The 16,323-nt window shown below is 58.2% G+C and overlaps 2 protein-coding genes across 2 annotated transcripts in view; both read right to left on the bottom strand.

Annotated features, from left to right (window-relative positions):
• Positions 1 to 3,420: 3,420 nt before the first annotated feature.
• On the bottom strand, positions 3,421 to 5,691 carry OTX1 (orthodenticle homeobox 1; the record flags this gene model as incomplete). The annotated part of the gene is made up of 3 exons (XM_084261274.1): positions 3,421 to 4,170; positions 4,874 to 5,025; positions 5,595 to 5,691. 3 exons carry the CDS (start codon positions 5,689 to 5,691, stop codon positions 3,421 to 3,423), a joined length of 999 nt encoding a protein of 332 aa, XP_084117400.1.
• A 4,777-nt stretch (positions 5,692 to 10,468) lies between these two features.
• EHBP1 (EH domain binding protein 1) overlaps positions 10,469 to 16,323 on the bottom strand; it is a gene marked incomplete at its 5' end in the record, with an annotated part of 222,802 nt that continues 216,947 nt past the window's right edge. The window contains 2 exons of the mRNA XM_084262567.1: positions 10,469 to 11,195; positions 11,365 to 11,479. Coding sequence (XP_084118693.1) covers positions 11,105 to 11,195; positions 11,365 to 11,479 — 206 coding nt within the window. The 3' untranslated portion in view covers positions 10,469 to 11,104. The remainder of the gene's footprint in view (positions 11,196 to 11,364; positions 11,480 to 16,323) is intronic.

Genomic DNA, 16,323 nt, shown 5'->3' with positions numbered 1-16,323 from the left:
TTGCAGTTGTTAGTCACCACGCCGTAAAAAAACCCATGCCGTTTTAGCTGTTTCCCAGCAAACCAGCTATTCCCACTCTAGTTGTGCTCATCGACCTTCAAAGAAACTCCAGGGCTGGGAAAACTGCAACAACAACAACAAAAATGCGGTGAGCCGTTTAGGGCAAAGCCATTGTTTGGTGTGACCCAGGCCCCACCGCCAGCCAGGCTCAGGGACCGGCCCTGCTGTCCTGCTCTAGGTTTGCACAAGTGGTTCTGGAAGATGCCCACAGCCCAAACTGTGGTGTTGTGGATTCTGAAGAAGCCACTGGGCTGTGGTGCCAGGAGCCACTGGGTGCCTGACCTTGGGGGGCAGGGGGCGGGTGGGATTCCCCTAAAGGATGTGAGTACACCTTGGAGACCCAAAGCCAGATCCTGGACCCAAGCTGCACTATCGGGCGGTAGATGAAGAGGTTTAGAACACGTCACAGAAAAGAAGGGAGCAAAATCGTCTTCCCTCCCATACACATCTCCCTCAGCAATGCTGATTTACCAAGTTACAGTTAAATGCCATTTTTATAGAGTGATAGACTCATCGGGCTGGAAAAGGCCTTTAAGATCATTGGGTCCAACTGTAAACTTACTGCCAAGTGCACGGCTAAACCCTCCCTAGGTACCACATCGTTTAAGGAAGGTGAAATGTGCGTAAATTTTATTTAAAGATGATGAAACCCCTCTTCAGTATATACATGCAGGCTCTTGTCTCTCAGGTGCTCGCTTCAGTGCCCCTCTTGTCCAGCACAGATTGCTTTCTGTTACAGCTCCAGGAGGGCTGCGATAACCTTTTTTTCCCCTTTCAAAGAAGGGCTTGGGAATGCGTAAGCTGGTGGTAACCAGCCCCAGCACACATGGTCCTCCCTCAAACTGACGGTACAGCCACCTCTTGGTGTGATGAGTGCCTTGCTACTGCCTGGAGAAAAGAATGATTATTTTATATGTAAAGATATATATATATATTAAAAAAATCCTTAAAAATGGGGTGTGGGGGTGTGTGTGGGGGTGTGTGTGTGTGTGTATTTAAAAAAATGCACTGAAGGAGACAACATGGAAAAAACGCCGGTCAAAGAAAAAAAAAAATCCCCTAAAATCACCTTGGCTGCATCTGTCCCCTCCCTGACACCATGGCATGTGGGGGCTAGAGGCCATCGGCCACCTTCTGTCTCAGGGCCCCACTGTGGCTGTGGCCCCTAGAAGGCTGCAGAGGCTTGTGGCACCTGGGGCTGACCCCACTGCTTTTCCTGCCCCAGCCATTTTCCCTGCAGCTGCAGCAGCACATCACCAGCCCCAGTTGCACCCCACTGGGATGCTGAGGAGAGGGGGTGTGAACCCTCCCCAAAGTCACCATGCAGAGCACGGTCGGTGCCTTGCCACCTCTCACTCACAGCCCCCCCCCTCCATGGTCCTCATTGCCCAGGGGTGCCCAGGGACAGCAGGGATGGAGCAGATGGCCCTGGAGATCCCAGCTGCGATGGAGAAGAGTGTGGGAATTTGGGGGTGCCCCCTCACCCCTGCATCACAGCCACAAGCAGGGCAGCAGCAGCACTGGTGGTCCTTTCTGCCCAGGCGCGGCAGGAGTGGGAACTGCCTCAGCACCACAGGGCAGCATCCAGCAACTGTTGGGAAGGGCGGGGAGGAAGGCGGCAAGGGAAAGAGAAGGGGATTATCATGAGAAATAATTCCTCCCCCCACCTTCCCCAGCTCGATCACAGCTGGCAGCAGCTGCGGAGGGAAACACTGGGAGCCGGGGCTGGCAGCGTGAGCACTGAGCATCCCTCTGTGCACCTGCCTGCACAGGGGGCGGAGGTCTGTCTGTGTCGCTGTACGGCTGGGTGGGTCTGCATCCCCCTGCCCAAGCCGGGCCTGCCTGTGGGTACCGAAGTTTGTGGGGCTGCCCCACCGGGTGGGGGTTTGCTGGTTTTAGCCAGCGTTCGCGCATCCCGCGGGTCCCGCTAACACCGTGGTGCAGCAATAAATCAGTAACCAATTAGCGGCATCAATTAACATAAAAGCAGGTCTCCAGCCCACATCCACAGAGGCAGCAGCAGGTCGTTCCCACCTCCAGAGCACTTGTAAACTCATCACATCCCTCCTCATCCTGCTGGGACCCCCCGGGAAGCCTTTCCCAGCGTCTCACTCCACCGGGAAGCCGGGGAGGGCTGGGGGAGGAAGGAGGACAGGACACCACCGTGGTTATTTGTTTGGATTTTATTGGGGGGTGGAAAGGAAGGAGGAGGGGGTTACCTTACAGTTGAAAGGATAAGTGTGGGGTTACTGGATCAAAAAAAAAAACAAACCCAAAATCACACGTGCAGAGTCCCGCTCCCCCTTTCGTGTCAAAGCTGCCGGAAAGCACCAGCCTGGGGGGGGTGGGAAGGCAGCAGGGTGCACAGAGCTGCAGCCCCGACCTGTAAAAACGCACCAACCAACAGAAGGGGCTAGTAAAAAAATTTTAAAAATATCCAAACCAAAATACACACCCCTGGAAAGTCTTCCCCTCCCCGGCCAAGCCCAAAGCAGAGCTGCTTTCCCCGGCACCCCTCCCCCCAAAAAAATAAACCAAAACTTTTTTTTTCTGTTTTTCTTTCCTTTTTATTATTTTTTTAAAGTATTTTTTCCAAAAGTTTTGAGTTTTTTGGTCTGTAGGTGGTGGATCAGCTGGGCAGCCCTTTTCTCCCTTCTGGGTACCCCCCCTGGGCTGCTGCCCCCCCCACCCCACTGCCCTGGCCCCAGCCCCGCAATAGCATGGTCGAACACGCACGGAGCCCTTGAGGATGGACGGAGGATGCAAAACAGGGAAAAAATCATTTTTAGGCAAGAAAATTAAGAAGGTGGTTTGGTTTCCTTTTAAGTTCTGTGTTAGACTCTAGATAAATGCCAACCCAACAGCATCAACTAAAAATAATCACGGTCACTGGAACGGACCTAGTTATTTACATCGTTCCCACCACTCCCAGCGGCAAGAGGCTGTACGGGACCGGCGAGCCGGGGACTCTGGCACCTGGGTGGGGTGAGGGTCCCTGCATGAAGGTGAACGGGGGGCACCGGCAGCGCAGGAGGTAGCCTGCGCCTCTGCCCAGGGGGCAGCAGGGTAGACACTTAGCTTTTTATTTTTTTAAACTCCTCTTCTGTTGTGTTTAAAAAAATAATAATTATAATAAACCTGCTGGAGGGGTAAAGGAAGCAAATAAATATCAGTCAGTAGAGACAGGGGTGGCAGGACCCCCCTGGGGCATCGCCACTGCTAACAAAGAGGGAGGGGAGGAAGAGGAGGAGGAAAAGCCGGAGCCAAAGTCCTGCCCAAGAGGCAGCGGGGAGACCCCGGGTGGGGCGGGGGGGGGAGGATTGGTCTGTGTCAGCTTCAAGGCGGACAGTGCTCAGCCCCTCACAAGACCTGGAAGCGCCAGGACGCCTGGTCTTTGTAGTCGAGGCAGTCGGGGGAGTTGAAGTTGAGCTTCCAGGAGGCAGCAGCAGCCGCAGGCTCCTTGTAGTCCAGGCAGTCGGAGGAGTTGAAGGGCAGCCCGGTGCCGCCGTAACCCTGATGGTGGTGGTGATGGTGATGGTGGTGGTGGTGGCCCGAGCTCTGGCTCAGCGGGTGGTGGTGGTGGTGGCCAGGCACCGAGGAGGGCCCCATGGGGCTCAGCTGGTGGGGATGGTGGTGGGAGTGCATGGGCGCCAGGTAGGAGCTGCAATCCACACCCCCGAAATAGGATGACGAGGGCGGAGCAGGGTAACCCTGCCCGTACCCCCCACCTTGGCCGTAGGAGACGGGGTAGCTGGCGGATGCGGCAGCGGCGGCGGGGCCAGCCCGTTGCATACAGGACGCGGCGGCCGGCGGCAGTGGCTCGGGCACCGTCACCCCTGCTGTGCCAGGAGAGATAGAAGCTGGGCTCCAGATGGATGATGCCGGGGTGCTGAGAGATGCTGGGGCACCCGCTGGGGCCGAGGAGGTTGAACTGGAGGAGGAAGAGGAAGCTGAGCTGGAGGCCGCTGCCGGTGGCGTGAACTGCCCGCTGCTCTCCGAACCTGAGCTCTCACGAGCTGGCGAGGATTTCTTCTTGGCCGGACGGCTCTTGGCCCCTCCGCCGCTCTGCTGCTGCTGCCGGCACTTGGCACGGCGGTTCTTGAACCAGACCTGGAGCGAGAAAACGGGGTGTTGGACGGTAAGCGACGGGGCACACGGAGCACCCGCTGAGCACCCCACTCGCCCCGGCATCCCTCCTCACCTGGGAGCGCCCAGCCTACCTCGCCCGAGCACCTGTTCTCCCAGCACCCACGCCCGGCCATTAGCACCGCACGCCCCCACACCCCAAAGAAATAAAAAAAGCCTGCCCCATCTGGCACCTGGGCCACCCCGCATCCCACCCCAACTGAGGATGCCAAAGGCTGAGTTTCTGGGGTGTCCCAGCTTGTGCATGTCCCCAGTGTGGTGACAAAATGCGGTTTTAGGGGATGGATTGTGAGTGGGGTGCTGTCCATATATCCCACTCCACTGGCCATCATCAGCTGGGAACACGGTGCCAGAGGGAGCACCCTGGGAAGCAGCGGGGCTGCTATACCCTCAGGCAGGTGTAAGTGGACAGAAATACATTAATAAAAATCTAATTAATAAAAAATGGATAAAAGAGTAAAATACCACCAACCCCCCCCCCATCTTTGCTGGGACGTCCCCAAGGTGGGACAAGTGGCTGGGAGCTCATGTGCATCCCAGTCACAAGGAAATGGGGATGAGTGTGGACAGAGAGCCGGGTCTGAATCGCACCAGCCAAGCCAGGGTGCCCCCGCATCCACCGCCAAAAGCCGTGACAGCATGGAATCCCCCTACAGGGGTTCAGTACCTGGACTCGGGATTCGGGCAGGTTGATCTTCAGGGCGACCTCCTCCCGCATGAAGATGTCGGGGTAGCGGGTCTTGGCAAAGAGTGCCTCCAGCACGTCCAGCTGCGAGCGGGTGAAGGTGGTGCGCTCCCGCCGCTGCTTCCGTGGGGTGGCTGGGGGCGAGCACCACCACGCCGTTCACGTTGGGTCCCCACGCACCTCCCGCACCCTCCCCCGGCACGGCGGGACCCCCAGCACCCCTGGGGCAAGGGCCTCAGAAGCACACCCCCCTCCCCACTGACCCCAAAGAGCAGCAGTGCTCCCCACACGCCCCAGCCCCACGGCAATCAGGCACTGCCCGCTGGGGCCAGACCCTGTCCTGCTGCAGGCAGGGCGAGCGGCGCAGGGCTGGGGAAGGGGCAGGCCTGGCCCCAGCAGAAGCAACAGAGAGATTTCGTTGCATCAAAATTTTGCTTTTTTTAAGCTTTTTTCTCCTTAAAAATCCCCGCGGGAACAAAGAATCCCTGGGGACATTCCCCACCTTGTTCTCCCCAGCCAAGGGTGTGGGCACACAGGGGCACCGATCCCACAGCCCACCCCAAACTGTACAGCCCCATGGGCTCATCCAAACTCGCCCGGGGTGGAGTTTTTTCCCCCTCCACTCGCCCCGGGGCAGGCACAAGCCGGGACGTGTGTGGGCGATGACAGGGATGGGGAGAGGGCCGCGGTGCGGGGCACTCACCCGGGTACCCCACGGAGGGATGCAGCAGGTCCATGGTGGGGCCTGTCAGCCCCAGCCCGTTCATGCCGTAAGGGGGCTGTTTAAGGTAAGACATCATGCTAAAAGCTGGGCAGGTTTCCTCCAACGTTCCGTAGAAAATTAAAAATTAAAAAAAAAAAAAATCTCTAAAGTAAGGGGTGGGAAGGGGGGGAAAGGATTAAAAAAAAAAAAATCCCCAATAAAACAACCCCTCCGAAAAAGCCTCAAACGAGAGGCAAAAATTAAAAAGCCAACGACAACTAAAAAACTCAGCGCTGAATCGGTGTAAAAGGAGTTCGTTTCGTTCCGTCCCGCCGGCACCGCCGCGGCGTCCTCCAGCGATCGCAGGCGAGGGGGTCTGGGGGGCGAAGGGAAAAAAAAAAAAGGGAAATAAAAATAATTAAAACAACAACGAGGATCGGGAAACAAAAAGGCAGGTTTCTTGCCCGCGCAGACGCGAGGCCGGAGCGCCTGGGGAGAGAGCGGAGAGAGGCGGGTTACTGGGGTCCGGTCGCCCCGAGTCCTGCCGAGGGGCGCCCCGAGGGATGTGCGGCCGCGGGTACCCCGGCACGGGGGCCTTCGGTTGTAAATAATATTTATTATTAATAATACTGTTGTTGTTATTATTATTTTGTTTCGAACGAAGGCGAGTTGCGTGCAGGCGCCGAGAGGCAACAGTGCCCGGCGATGGGGAGAGATAAAGCAATTATTTAAAAAGATAATTGGATTAGGAATCAAAAGGAGGTACCAGAGGAGGGAAGTATAATTAATTTAAAAGCGAGCAGACGGGGACGTTTTAATTAGAAATGGATAAGAGTTAAAAAGGGAAAAAGGAAAAGGGAGAGCACAGGCACCCGGGCGAGCGGCTGCCGAGAGCCCAGCCCGGACGGCGGCGGGGACCGGCCCGGGGCCGGGGGGCTCCGGCAGAGCCAGGGGACACACGCGGGACCTCTCGGCCGCCGGATCGGGAGGCAGCGGCCGGGCTCGGTGGCAAAAAGCAGCAGATAAACGCGGACGGGAGGAAGGGGCGGAGAGACCCCGGGCGGCCCCGCCGAGCCCCGAGGGCGGCCCCCGATGCCGAGACCGGGACACCCCCACGCCCCCCGGCCGCATCGCGGGCATCCCGGCCCGCGGGGCGGTAAGTTTTGGGCTGGGGTGAGGGGCACCCCCCCGGCGGGCCGGGCGGCAGCGCCGCGACCCGGCGTTGCATAACTTTGCCGGGGAGCGCGGCGGAGCGGGACCGTCCCGGGCGGCGAGAGGGGGGAAAGCGGGAAGTAGAGGGAAAGAAAAAGAGATAAAGAGGAAAAGCCCGGGGAAGTCCCGTACCGTCCGTGCCCACCGTCCGCACACGCAGGCACGCAGTCCGGGTGCGGGCGCCGCGGGCCCGCTCCGTCCCGCCGACGCCCGCCCGCGCCGTCGGGGAGCGCGGTGCCCGCCGCCCCCACCCGCCTCACCTGCGCGGCCACCTGCGGAGCGACGGCTTCGGCGGGGGCTGCGCGCAGGGCGGAGCGGGCGGGGGGCGCGGAGGGGGCGGGCGTGGGGGGGTCAGGCAGGTGAGAGGCGGGGTGGGGGGAGGAGGGCTGGAGGGGGGGGGAGGGGGGTGCCGGGGGGACACGATGCCCGAAGCCGAGCCGCGCACCCCCAACTTGCTGGGGCGCCCCGCGTTACCTTGCCGGCGGCCCGCGCTGTCGGGGCGATGGAGCCGCGGCCCTGATGAGGATTGATCACCTACCCCCGGCCCTAGCCTTGTATGTGCGCGCAAAGCATCTGCGTAACCAGCCCAGCGCCAATCCCCGGCCGCTCCCCTCCTGACTGACAGCCGCCCGGGCAATGGCAGCGCAGGGCGCCGGCTCCCTCCGCGCCCCCCCACCCCCCCCGCCCCGCGCTGTTCCGCGCCTCTCCGCGCTGCCCCGCGCACCCGCTGCCGACGCGCCCGGCCCGGCCCCGGCGGTGCGGCGGAGCGCTGTCCGTGGGAGTCGGGGGATGGGCGCGCAGGACCCCGCGCAACCTCCGCCGAAGGAATGGAGGAGGTGCGGGGGGGGGCGGGGGGGGGAGGGGTGGGAATTGTTAGAGAAGTTGTGCTGAGGGACACCGCTCCGCGCCCGCGTAGCACTGCTCGCTCCGCCGGCAAACCCCCTGCGCTGCTCTGTGCCCCCGCCGTCCGAGGGCACGGCGGAAAAGTTTCGGCCGCCGCCTGCGCCGCCGCGGAGGACGCTCCTGGAGGGGGAGGAGGTGTGGGAACGGGGGGGGAGCAGGGTCCTGCCCCACCCCCCCAGGTGTCTGGAGGCTCGCCTAAAGTTTGTGCTTTAAAATAATAATACAAAAGCAGCGGCCGCACCTTTCCCCGCGCGTCCTGAATTCAGGGGCTGCTCAGCGCCGCGGGGGGCGAGCGGGCGGGGGCGGCTCGGAGAGGGGCGGGAGGTACAACGGGACCCGCCGCTCCGCGCAGCTCCGCGCAGCCAGACTCGTTACCCGCAGCGGAGGTGAAAGCGGAGCAGAGCGGAGCCGGCTCGGGGCGCGGAGCGGGGCGCTGCAGCCGCGCAGGCGGCGGAGCAGCCCCGGACCTCTAACGAGGGTTTCGGTGCGCGGCTTTTGTTGGTCTCCCCAAATCAACTCCCTCTAATTGCAGTTGGAGCTGAAAGCGAGCTAATGTTCAAAGGCGCTGCCCGCCGGCCCCGACCAAAGCGCGGTTCCCCCCCCCCCCTCCTTTTTTTTCTCTTCCTTTCCCTCTTTTTCCCAGGCGAGGAGGGAACCGTCTAATCCGTGCGGGAGAGAGACGTTGGGCCGAGGGAGGGGGAAGAGAAAAAGAGGTCTACAAGCTCCTCCGCTCGCTCGCAAAAGTCAGCGACACGGGCACTTCTCCCCGCAACAAAGGCGCCGCGGCCCATTCACAAAAAGCGAAGTGAGGAGGAGCAGGGAGGAGAAAGGGTTTGGGGGGGGCAATTCTCCCCCCTCCCGTCCCCAAGCGCCCCCCCCCCCGTTTTGCCCCGGTCCCGCCAGGGCAGTTCCCGGGCCCGTCTGCGCTCCCCTCGGCGCCGCCTTCCCATCACTTCGCCCGCCGGCGCATCCCCGGTCCTGGAGGGCAGCAGCCGCTCCCCCGCGGGTGTCTCCCCGACACCGGGGGTGGGGGGGGGTGGGGGGGGGGCGGTGTGTGTGTAACTGTGCCCCCCACCCCCCCCCACGCAACCACTGCAGTTGCCCAATCCCCAATTGCGGGCGCCTCCCCGCAGGCTCGGCCGGGGGCTGCGGGCAGGGCGGGCGCCGGGCTCGCCGCCCCCCGGGGTGACGGTCCCGGTCCCCTCCGAGCCCCCCTATCCCCCCCGCCGGACGGAGCCTGCGCCCTCCGCGCTGCGCCCAGGTAAGGTCGGCTGCCGGGCGGGGGCTACGGAAGGGCAGAGGGCTGGGTTGAGCGTGCCCCCAGCCCCGGCGGCGGGGAATGGAACGAAGGGCAAGTGCAGGGGGGGCAGCTCGGACCGGCCACGGGGCGGGGGGGCTCTTGCTGCCGGTTCCCGGGCCGGAGTGCGGAAGGGGGGAGCACACTCTTCTTTTTTTTTACCCGCAGCACAGCGGCCGAGTTACTTTTTAAAAGACAGGGACGCACTAGCTCCATCGGGGAGAGGGGGCGATGCCCGCCTGTACCCGCGGCTCCCCCCTCGACCCCAGGGACAGCCCCAGCCTTCGGGGCTCAGCCGGTTTTGGCGCCCGGCCGGACAGGCTGCGCCGCGGGCTCTACCGCCCTCTTCCCTCCCGAGCCTCCGCTCCTCTCCGCAGCCGCGGAGCCCTCGAAGCGTGTCTCCCCCCCGGATCCCCTCGCCCAGCCCCTGTATTTGGGAGAAGGCAGAAGGGCACGGCGGCCGCCGCTCCTGCACTCCCGGCGGCTGGGCGCTCGGGGCATCCTCCGCAACTTCCACCGCGCCAAAACCACCGGCGGGCACCGGGGCAGTCTCCAACCCCCCGACCCCGGGCCGGCTCGGCCCGCGGGCACCGGCGGCCACTCCCGCAAGGCCGGGCATTTCCCTTCTCCACGGGGCTTTTTGCTTTGTTTTGTTTTGTTTAATTTTTGGTGGGAGCGGGAGCGGATCGCAGTTGCGCCCAGAGCCGCCGGCGATAGGGGATGTGGGGGTGTCCCTCCTGGGACGGCAGTCACGTCCCCGCGAGGTCTGGGCTCCCTGCGGTCCCCTCGTCCATTCAGCTCCCCGCAGCAGCGTTCCTGGCGCGCCCGCGGCCGCAGCGGAGCTTTGGCCGCGCATCCCCCGCGCCGGCCGTCATCGGCTCCGCAGGAAAAGTTTTATCTCTCCTTCCCCGAGTTGGGTTTTATTAAAAACAAACGAAAAACTTTTCTCTCTGGTGGCTTTCGTTGCGTTGGCGAAGCGGCGGCGGCCGCAGCGGCGGAGCCCCTCTGCCCCCCGCGGGGTCGGGCCCTTCCCGGCCCCTGGGCCCCCTCCCCGGCCGGCGGAGGGAGGGAGGAGGGAGGAAGGGAGCGATGGAGGGAGTTTTCCCAGGTAAAGAGGAAAGCGGCGGTTACGGTAAGAAAGATTCGGCTTTTATTGAAAATTTTATATATGACTCCGTATTGTAATAAATAAACGAGACGAGCTCCACGAAGGGACAATGCGAGCGCGGGACACGCGTGGGGACACACGGACGGGGCGGGGTGGCGGGGCATCGGGGGGACGGGACGGGACAGGACAGGGGTACGCGGCCCGGCCTCAATAAATAACACGGAGCGGCGGCGCGGCCCGGGCCCGGGTCCGCAGGGGCACGCAGGTGGGCAGCACCGCGCTGCCCCGGGCCGCCCCGCTCGCAGCCGCTCCCCGGGCTTTGCTCTAACCCTGGGGGAGAACCCCCCTTCCCCCCCCCACCCCCCCCCCCCCCGAGTAACGCGGGGCAGCTCAGCTCAGCTCTGCTCCCGGGGAAATGTAAAACTGCTGAAATAAAACACTGGTAAATACAGCACATTTTTAATAATAACTGGGGTGGATCTGACCTAACTACAAAATGTAGGTAGCTTATTAAGTATTACATATGGCAGGACTAGATGAAACCATTCCCAGTGAATTATTTTTTTTCCTATATCCCCCTCTCTAATCCTATTACGACAAAAACGTATTTATTTCAAAACTCAGCCCTCCTCCAGCTACAGAAACCAGGACAGACTTTTATTTGTTCTGCTCCTTCCGCACATCTCCGGCATCACCCACATGCCTGGGGTCTCGGCGACTTCATTTCAAACCCTTTCAGCAGGAGAGCTGAGCCCACAAGGAAACCATGGTACAACGCGAATTCGCTTGAATGGAAACCAAAAGACAACGGAGTGGGGCCCGGCGCAGCCTATATCTGGCCTAAGAAAATGGAAAAAAGTTTAATTATTTTTTTCTTTTTCAAAACGTTTTTTTTGTGTGTGTGTGTTTGTTTTTCCAGTCTCATGTCGGCATTTTAAAAACGTAAGAAAGAGCCACACTGCGATTTCGCCACCGCTGTGGGAAGGCCGCTCATTGGAGTACGCACTTCTCTTCCTTCTTGGCCATCTTGCCTTTGTTTTGCTCGAGGGTCCTCTCCAAATGCTCGTCCTCCTCCTCGGCCCTGCGGAAAGAGGCGACGAGAGGCGCGGTGAGGGGCTGCGCGAGATGCGCGCCCGTCCCGCTCACCTCCGCGGGAGCCGCGCCGACCTCCGCCACGGCTCCCGCGGACTTGGCCCAAACTTTACGTGGGGGCCGTGGCGGGGGGACCCCCACCCCTTCTCCCGACTCACTGCTTCTCCTGGGCGTCCAGGTCCCTGACCAGCGCGTCCCGTTTGTTAACGAGAATAACGAGTTCGTCCAGCAAAAGCTGCTCTCGCCTCTTCTGCGCCTCGGTCTTCTGCCAGTCTGCGAGAGAAAACCGAAACAAAACAGCGCTCAGACGCCGCGGCCGCCACCGCCGGGGCGCAGCCAGCCGCGCCGGGACCCGTGGCCGCTGCGGCGGGGAGCCCGGCGCGTCCTGGCCCGGCACATCCCATCCCGACACATCCCGGCCCGGCGCATCCCATCCCATCCCGGCCCGGCCCGGCCCGGCTCGCTGCGCCTCGGCCCGCGGAGCACGGCTGCTCTCCCCAGCGGGAGCTACCGCGGGGACAAGCGCAGCCCGTCGGCGTTTTGCCTCCCTGCCCACCTAGCTCGGGGGAGCTCAGCGGAGAAATTTGGGCTCGTTTGGGGTTGTTTTTTAGTTTGGTTTGGTGGGTTTTTTTTTCCACGACTGTTTCCTGGACGGGCACCGACATTTACCAAGTTTCCCCTCCTAGGAGGAAAGCCCGCTTCCCTGCACCCCGGCTCTTCTTTGCTAATTCCTCGCTGGCTCTTAGCAGCTGGAGGAATCTCACACTGGGCACCATATGCTTCGCAGTAACTTTAAAAGCAGGTATTAGTTAATTAGCATTTTCCCCTTTGAAGTAAAAATACACTTGCTACATAAGATCGCGGGGCCCCTTCACCCCCGGCGCTGGCAGCCAGGGGAGGACGGGGCCGCCTCGCTGTTCCCAAAGGGATTTTTTTTTTTGACGCCGCTCCCCGGCCCGGCGGAGCCCCCGGCCCGGCCCGGCCCGGCCCGCCGCTGCCCCCCGGGGCCGCCCCGCAGCCTCCGGCTCTCCAGCAAGACCGTAAGGGCTTGTCGCTGTCAGTCAAGCCCCAGCCTTCCCCGCCTCCCTCATTAAGAAGGTAAACAATGAAAAGCAGGAGCAGTAGATGATGAGGGAGATAGCAGGACAAATGAGCGGGAGGGAAAGAGGACACTGGCTCCAAAACAAAAAAAAAAATAAAAAGAAAAATAAGAAAAGAAAAAGCGCCTGGAGAAGCCATCTCCATCGGCCCGGCGGTGTCCTCTCCTTCCTCCTCCTCCTCCTCCTCCCCGGCCGCGCTTTCCGAAGGCGAAGGGGAGAGCGGTGCAGTCCTTTTGGTTTTCTCCTCGCGCTCTCCATTGCCCTGGGCGATCATGTTAAAACTCACATGGCTGGTGCTTATTCAGATAACCCGAACAATGCTCACCGCCGGTTACCATGTGAATCTTCGCAAACCCCGCAAGAATGCGGTGGTTCAAATCCCCCTGACCCCCCTCCAAAGCCAAATTTATTCAAGACAGCAAACTGCTCAGAAGCTTTATGAAAGCAAGTGGTGCTAGAGGGAATTCAGCCTTGTATTTACAAATTAAAAATTAGATGCATCATCATGCAATAAAGGTTGGAAGAGCGGCAGAAAGGCAGGAATGTGTAACCACTTCCATCGCGCCTTCGCCTTCTGCCTGGGCACACGGGCCCACGAGCAAGTTACAGGTCCACACGCACGCAGCCCACGGCGGCGAGAGTGTGCGGACACGCTTGGGAGAGGCGAACACGCGCAGCCGCCTCTTGCAAGCGGGGAGGGATTCGGTGCAGCAGCACCAGCGCCCTTCCCGCAGCATCAGCCTGGCAGGGCGCTGCCGAAAATTCCCCAGGAGTTGGTTTTTTTTCTCTTTCTTTTCCTTTTTCTGTTCCTTTTCCATTTTCTTTCCCCTTGTCTCTTTCTTTTCCTTTTTCTCTTTCTTTCCTTTTTTTAACATGTTGCTTCCCCTCCACCACTGCTAAGGAAGTAATTTCCAGGTGTACTCAGAACTGAAGCTACCAGCCAAAATTCCTGGTAATCTAAGACATCTCCCCTGCAACAAAGCCGCTTTAATTTGTGGAGAAGCCTTTAAGGTGCTAATTTTCAACCCTGTCTCCCGATTTCCACCGCTGCTTGCCCTTTCGCTCCTCTCGGGGAAGGCGCCCTTCAGTTCGACCGGTTTAAAACACGCCACTCCGCACCTCTGCAAGTCGGAGGTCCCAAAACAGGAGAGTTTTACCCGCACAAATAAAGCCCCTGCTCCCGCAATGCAATCTCAGAGCGACAAAACGGTCTTTCCGAGGGAGCAGCCGTGAGCCGGGCAGAAGAGAGAGACAGGGCAGAGAATTTCACGGGGGTTTGCTCCCTCCAGACATGGTCCCCGACTTTCAGGTAACTTCCCCCCGGATTCTGCTAAGTGTGCTGAGATTTGGGCTTCCCTGCACATCTAGGTACACGAAGTTCTGGATGAAAAAAGGACCCGAAACCCCCCAACTCTACCCACACTCGATTTAATTATTTGTCAACTTTGATGGTTTCCACTTAATTGCAAAAGACTTCTTTTAAAATCCTTTTTTTCCCCCCTTCCCCGTCCCCCTCTCTCCCACCACTGCTCCAGCCTCCGCAGCAATTTTAGCTTTTGAAACAGCGAACATCAGTCAAAACATTACAGTACAGGTTTCGTTCAGTCCTTCTCTATTATTTTTCTCTGTGGAGTCCCTTCCTAAGGTTTTTGTTGCCCCACCTTGTAGGCCTGTGGGATAAATAATGTCACTGAAGGACTTGGAACGAAACTGGGTGGGTTTTTTTATTTTTGGTTGTTGCTGCATTTGCTTATTTTTTGTGTTTGAAATATGCCATGGGAAAACTTGCCGGCAGAAATATTCCCTTGCATTTTTACTTTGCTGGAAAAGGACTCCGACTTCCCCCTCGCCCCCTAAATAGAGTTACCCTCACGTAGCAATCGGTTAAAAGAGAAACTGGAGCAAAGTATTTAAATGAGGCTTTATATATGTGATTACATTGCAATTTTGTTTCAGCCAACAAAATACTGCTGGGCAGCAGTTTCGGGACCGGTCCCTATGCTTAAAAAAGCAACCGTGTCCAAGTTTGACTCCTACCTGTTGTGCCTTTTAAGCTGGGATTACCTATAGCACCTGTCACATAGAGTTACCCAGGCTGACTGCGGCTCTGGGAAGCTACAGTATGGGCTGTGATTAATTTGAAGATTTCAGAATAATACTGTTATAAAAGCTACACTCCGGACAAAAATAGGATTAAGCTCTAAGGCTGTATATGAGCTAAAAGTGTTGAAAGCCATAGCCCCCCCGCCCAACCCCGTGCCACCGCTCACGATGGGCAGTTTAAAGTGACATGAGTTTGCCAAATTCACGTTAAAGTAGAAATGTTTTCAATTATTCATCTTCATTGACTTCATATTGTCTTTTTTCTTTTTTTTTTCCTCCCCTTTGCTTAAACTGATAATTACTTTGAGCAAACACACGGCCGGTTCCCATAGAAATGTTTTAATAGAAACGGTCGAAAGTTCTCATAGTAAAACCTCCAGCCTCACCACTATAATAAATAAGCCCGGCACTTTGATGAAAATTAACACTAGTTTTGTAAAGAGCACATTGGGGGATTGCAGTCAGGTCTTATCTTTAGTTCCAGTCAACTAGCAATCCTGAAAGAGTTTGCATCATCATCAGAGCAGGCCATTTGATAGGATTCTGCTGCTGAACCTAATCAATCTATGGAATACTGTGGCTGCGCGGTGTAACAAAGCTAAAATAGATTTACAAATGGGGTTTTAGAGGATAAGCTCCTCCACAGGATTACATATTGATTTTAAATATAAAAAGCTTATCATATAAACCATAACTACAAAAATAGTGAACCTATGCATAAATCCTTTTAGAAGAGCACCCACTTCAAACTATAAGCCAAGAATAAATCAAGATGTACAAAATCCGAAGGAAGATCCATTTCTTGGGCAGAAAATGAACACACCACCCCAAGGTGTGCAAAAACGAACTTATCTTTTCTAAGGAGGCATTAAATCTCGAATAATAAATAACAAAAAGAGGAGGAGGAAAGGTGGCTGGAAGTAAAGCATCCCGCTTCTCAGCCGCTGTGAAAACCAGGCTCGGAAAGGTAGCACCTTGTTTACACGCGCGCCTGGCTCCCCACCGGCCAGCCAAAATGCCGTCCCCTATGTGCCGGTTAAAGCAAACCCAGTAACCTGCAGTTTCTTTGGCCCGTTAGGCAAGGCTTTCAGACCCTGCTCAGTCGGAGCAGTCTCTGCAGCGGGAAGCGGAACACTTTCTAGCTGGACCAGGCAGCACTGTAACTCTCTCTTGCCGATCTATCTCTGCGGCTGAAGGGGAGGAACAGCAAGGATGCCGGTTTTTACCACCCTCGGTCACCCGTGTGTCACACGTGAAGTGCCGGCAACCCCAAAAGGCCTTTCAGTCGCGAATGCCTCCATTTTAGCGGCTGGCTAAGAGGACACTGTCTCCACATCACTGAACATTGTAACGGTCAGCACCTCCCGACGCCAGTGCTGCCCACACGCTGCCTGCGCAGGCAGGGCAGGCTGGCCGCCAATGAACCGCCTTTATCTGGGATCAGCAGGCTGCTGCCTTCTGCAAGGCACCCTCTTTTCATTCCCCCCCCCCCCCCCCCTTCCACCCCCCCATCATCAACTAGCTAAGTAAATTGGTTGATAGATTTTTAAACAGCACAGTCACGCGTGGAAGAGTTAGAGCAATTTACCAAAACAGTAATTATCACCTTTCAAAGACTTTTCTTTTTTTCTTTTTTTTTTTCCAAGTTCCAGTTTGGGTTGGTGTGTTCTGCTTTTCTTTCACACAAACAGACCGGTCCTGTCCTGTTATACATATTTTTGAAATTATTTCCCCCCCCCCCGCTCACGTATTTCAGGTTAGGAATTGGTGCTGGTAAAAGTGAAGTCTGTCTTTTCAAACTCTTCCACGCAGCCCAAGTGCTCATTAACAACTGGCTAAATGGCCTCAGAGCAGACAGCGTGAGGCTGTTTGGGCAGCCTGTATTTCTTTGGAGAAACTGTATTGTAAATGGTC

The sequence above is a fragment of the Gallinula chloropus genome, assembly GCF_964237585.1.
Source record: "Gallinula chloropus genome assembly, chromosome: 3".
In the NCBI taxonomy this organism is placed as follows: domain Eukaryota; kingdom Metazoa; phylum Chordata; class Aves; order Gruiformes; family Rallidae; genus Gallinula; species Gallinula chloropus.
This window is presented reverse-complemented; position numbering and strand designations above follow the sequence as displayed.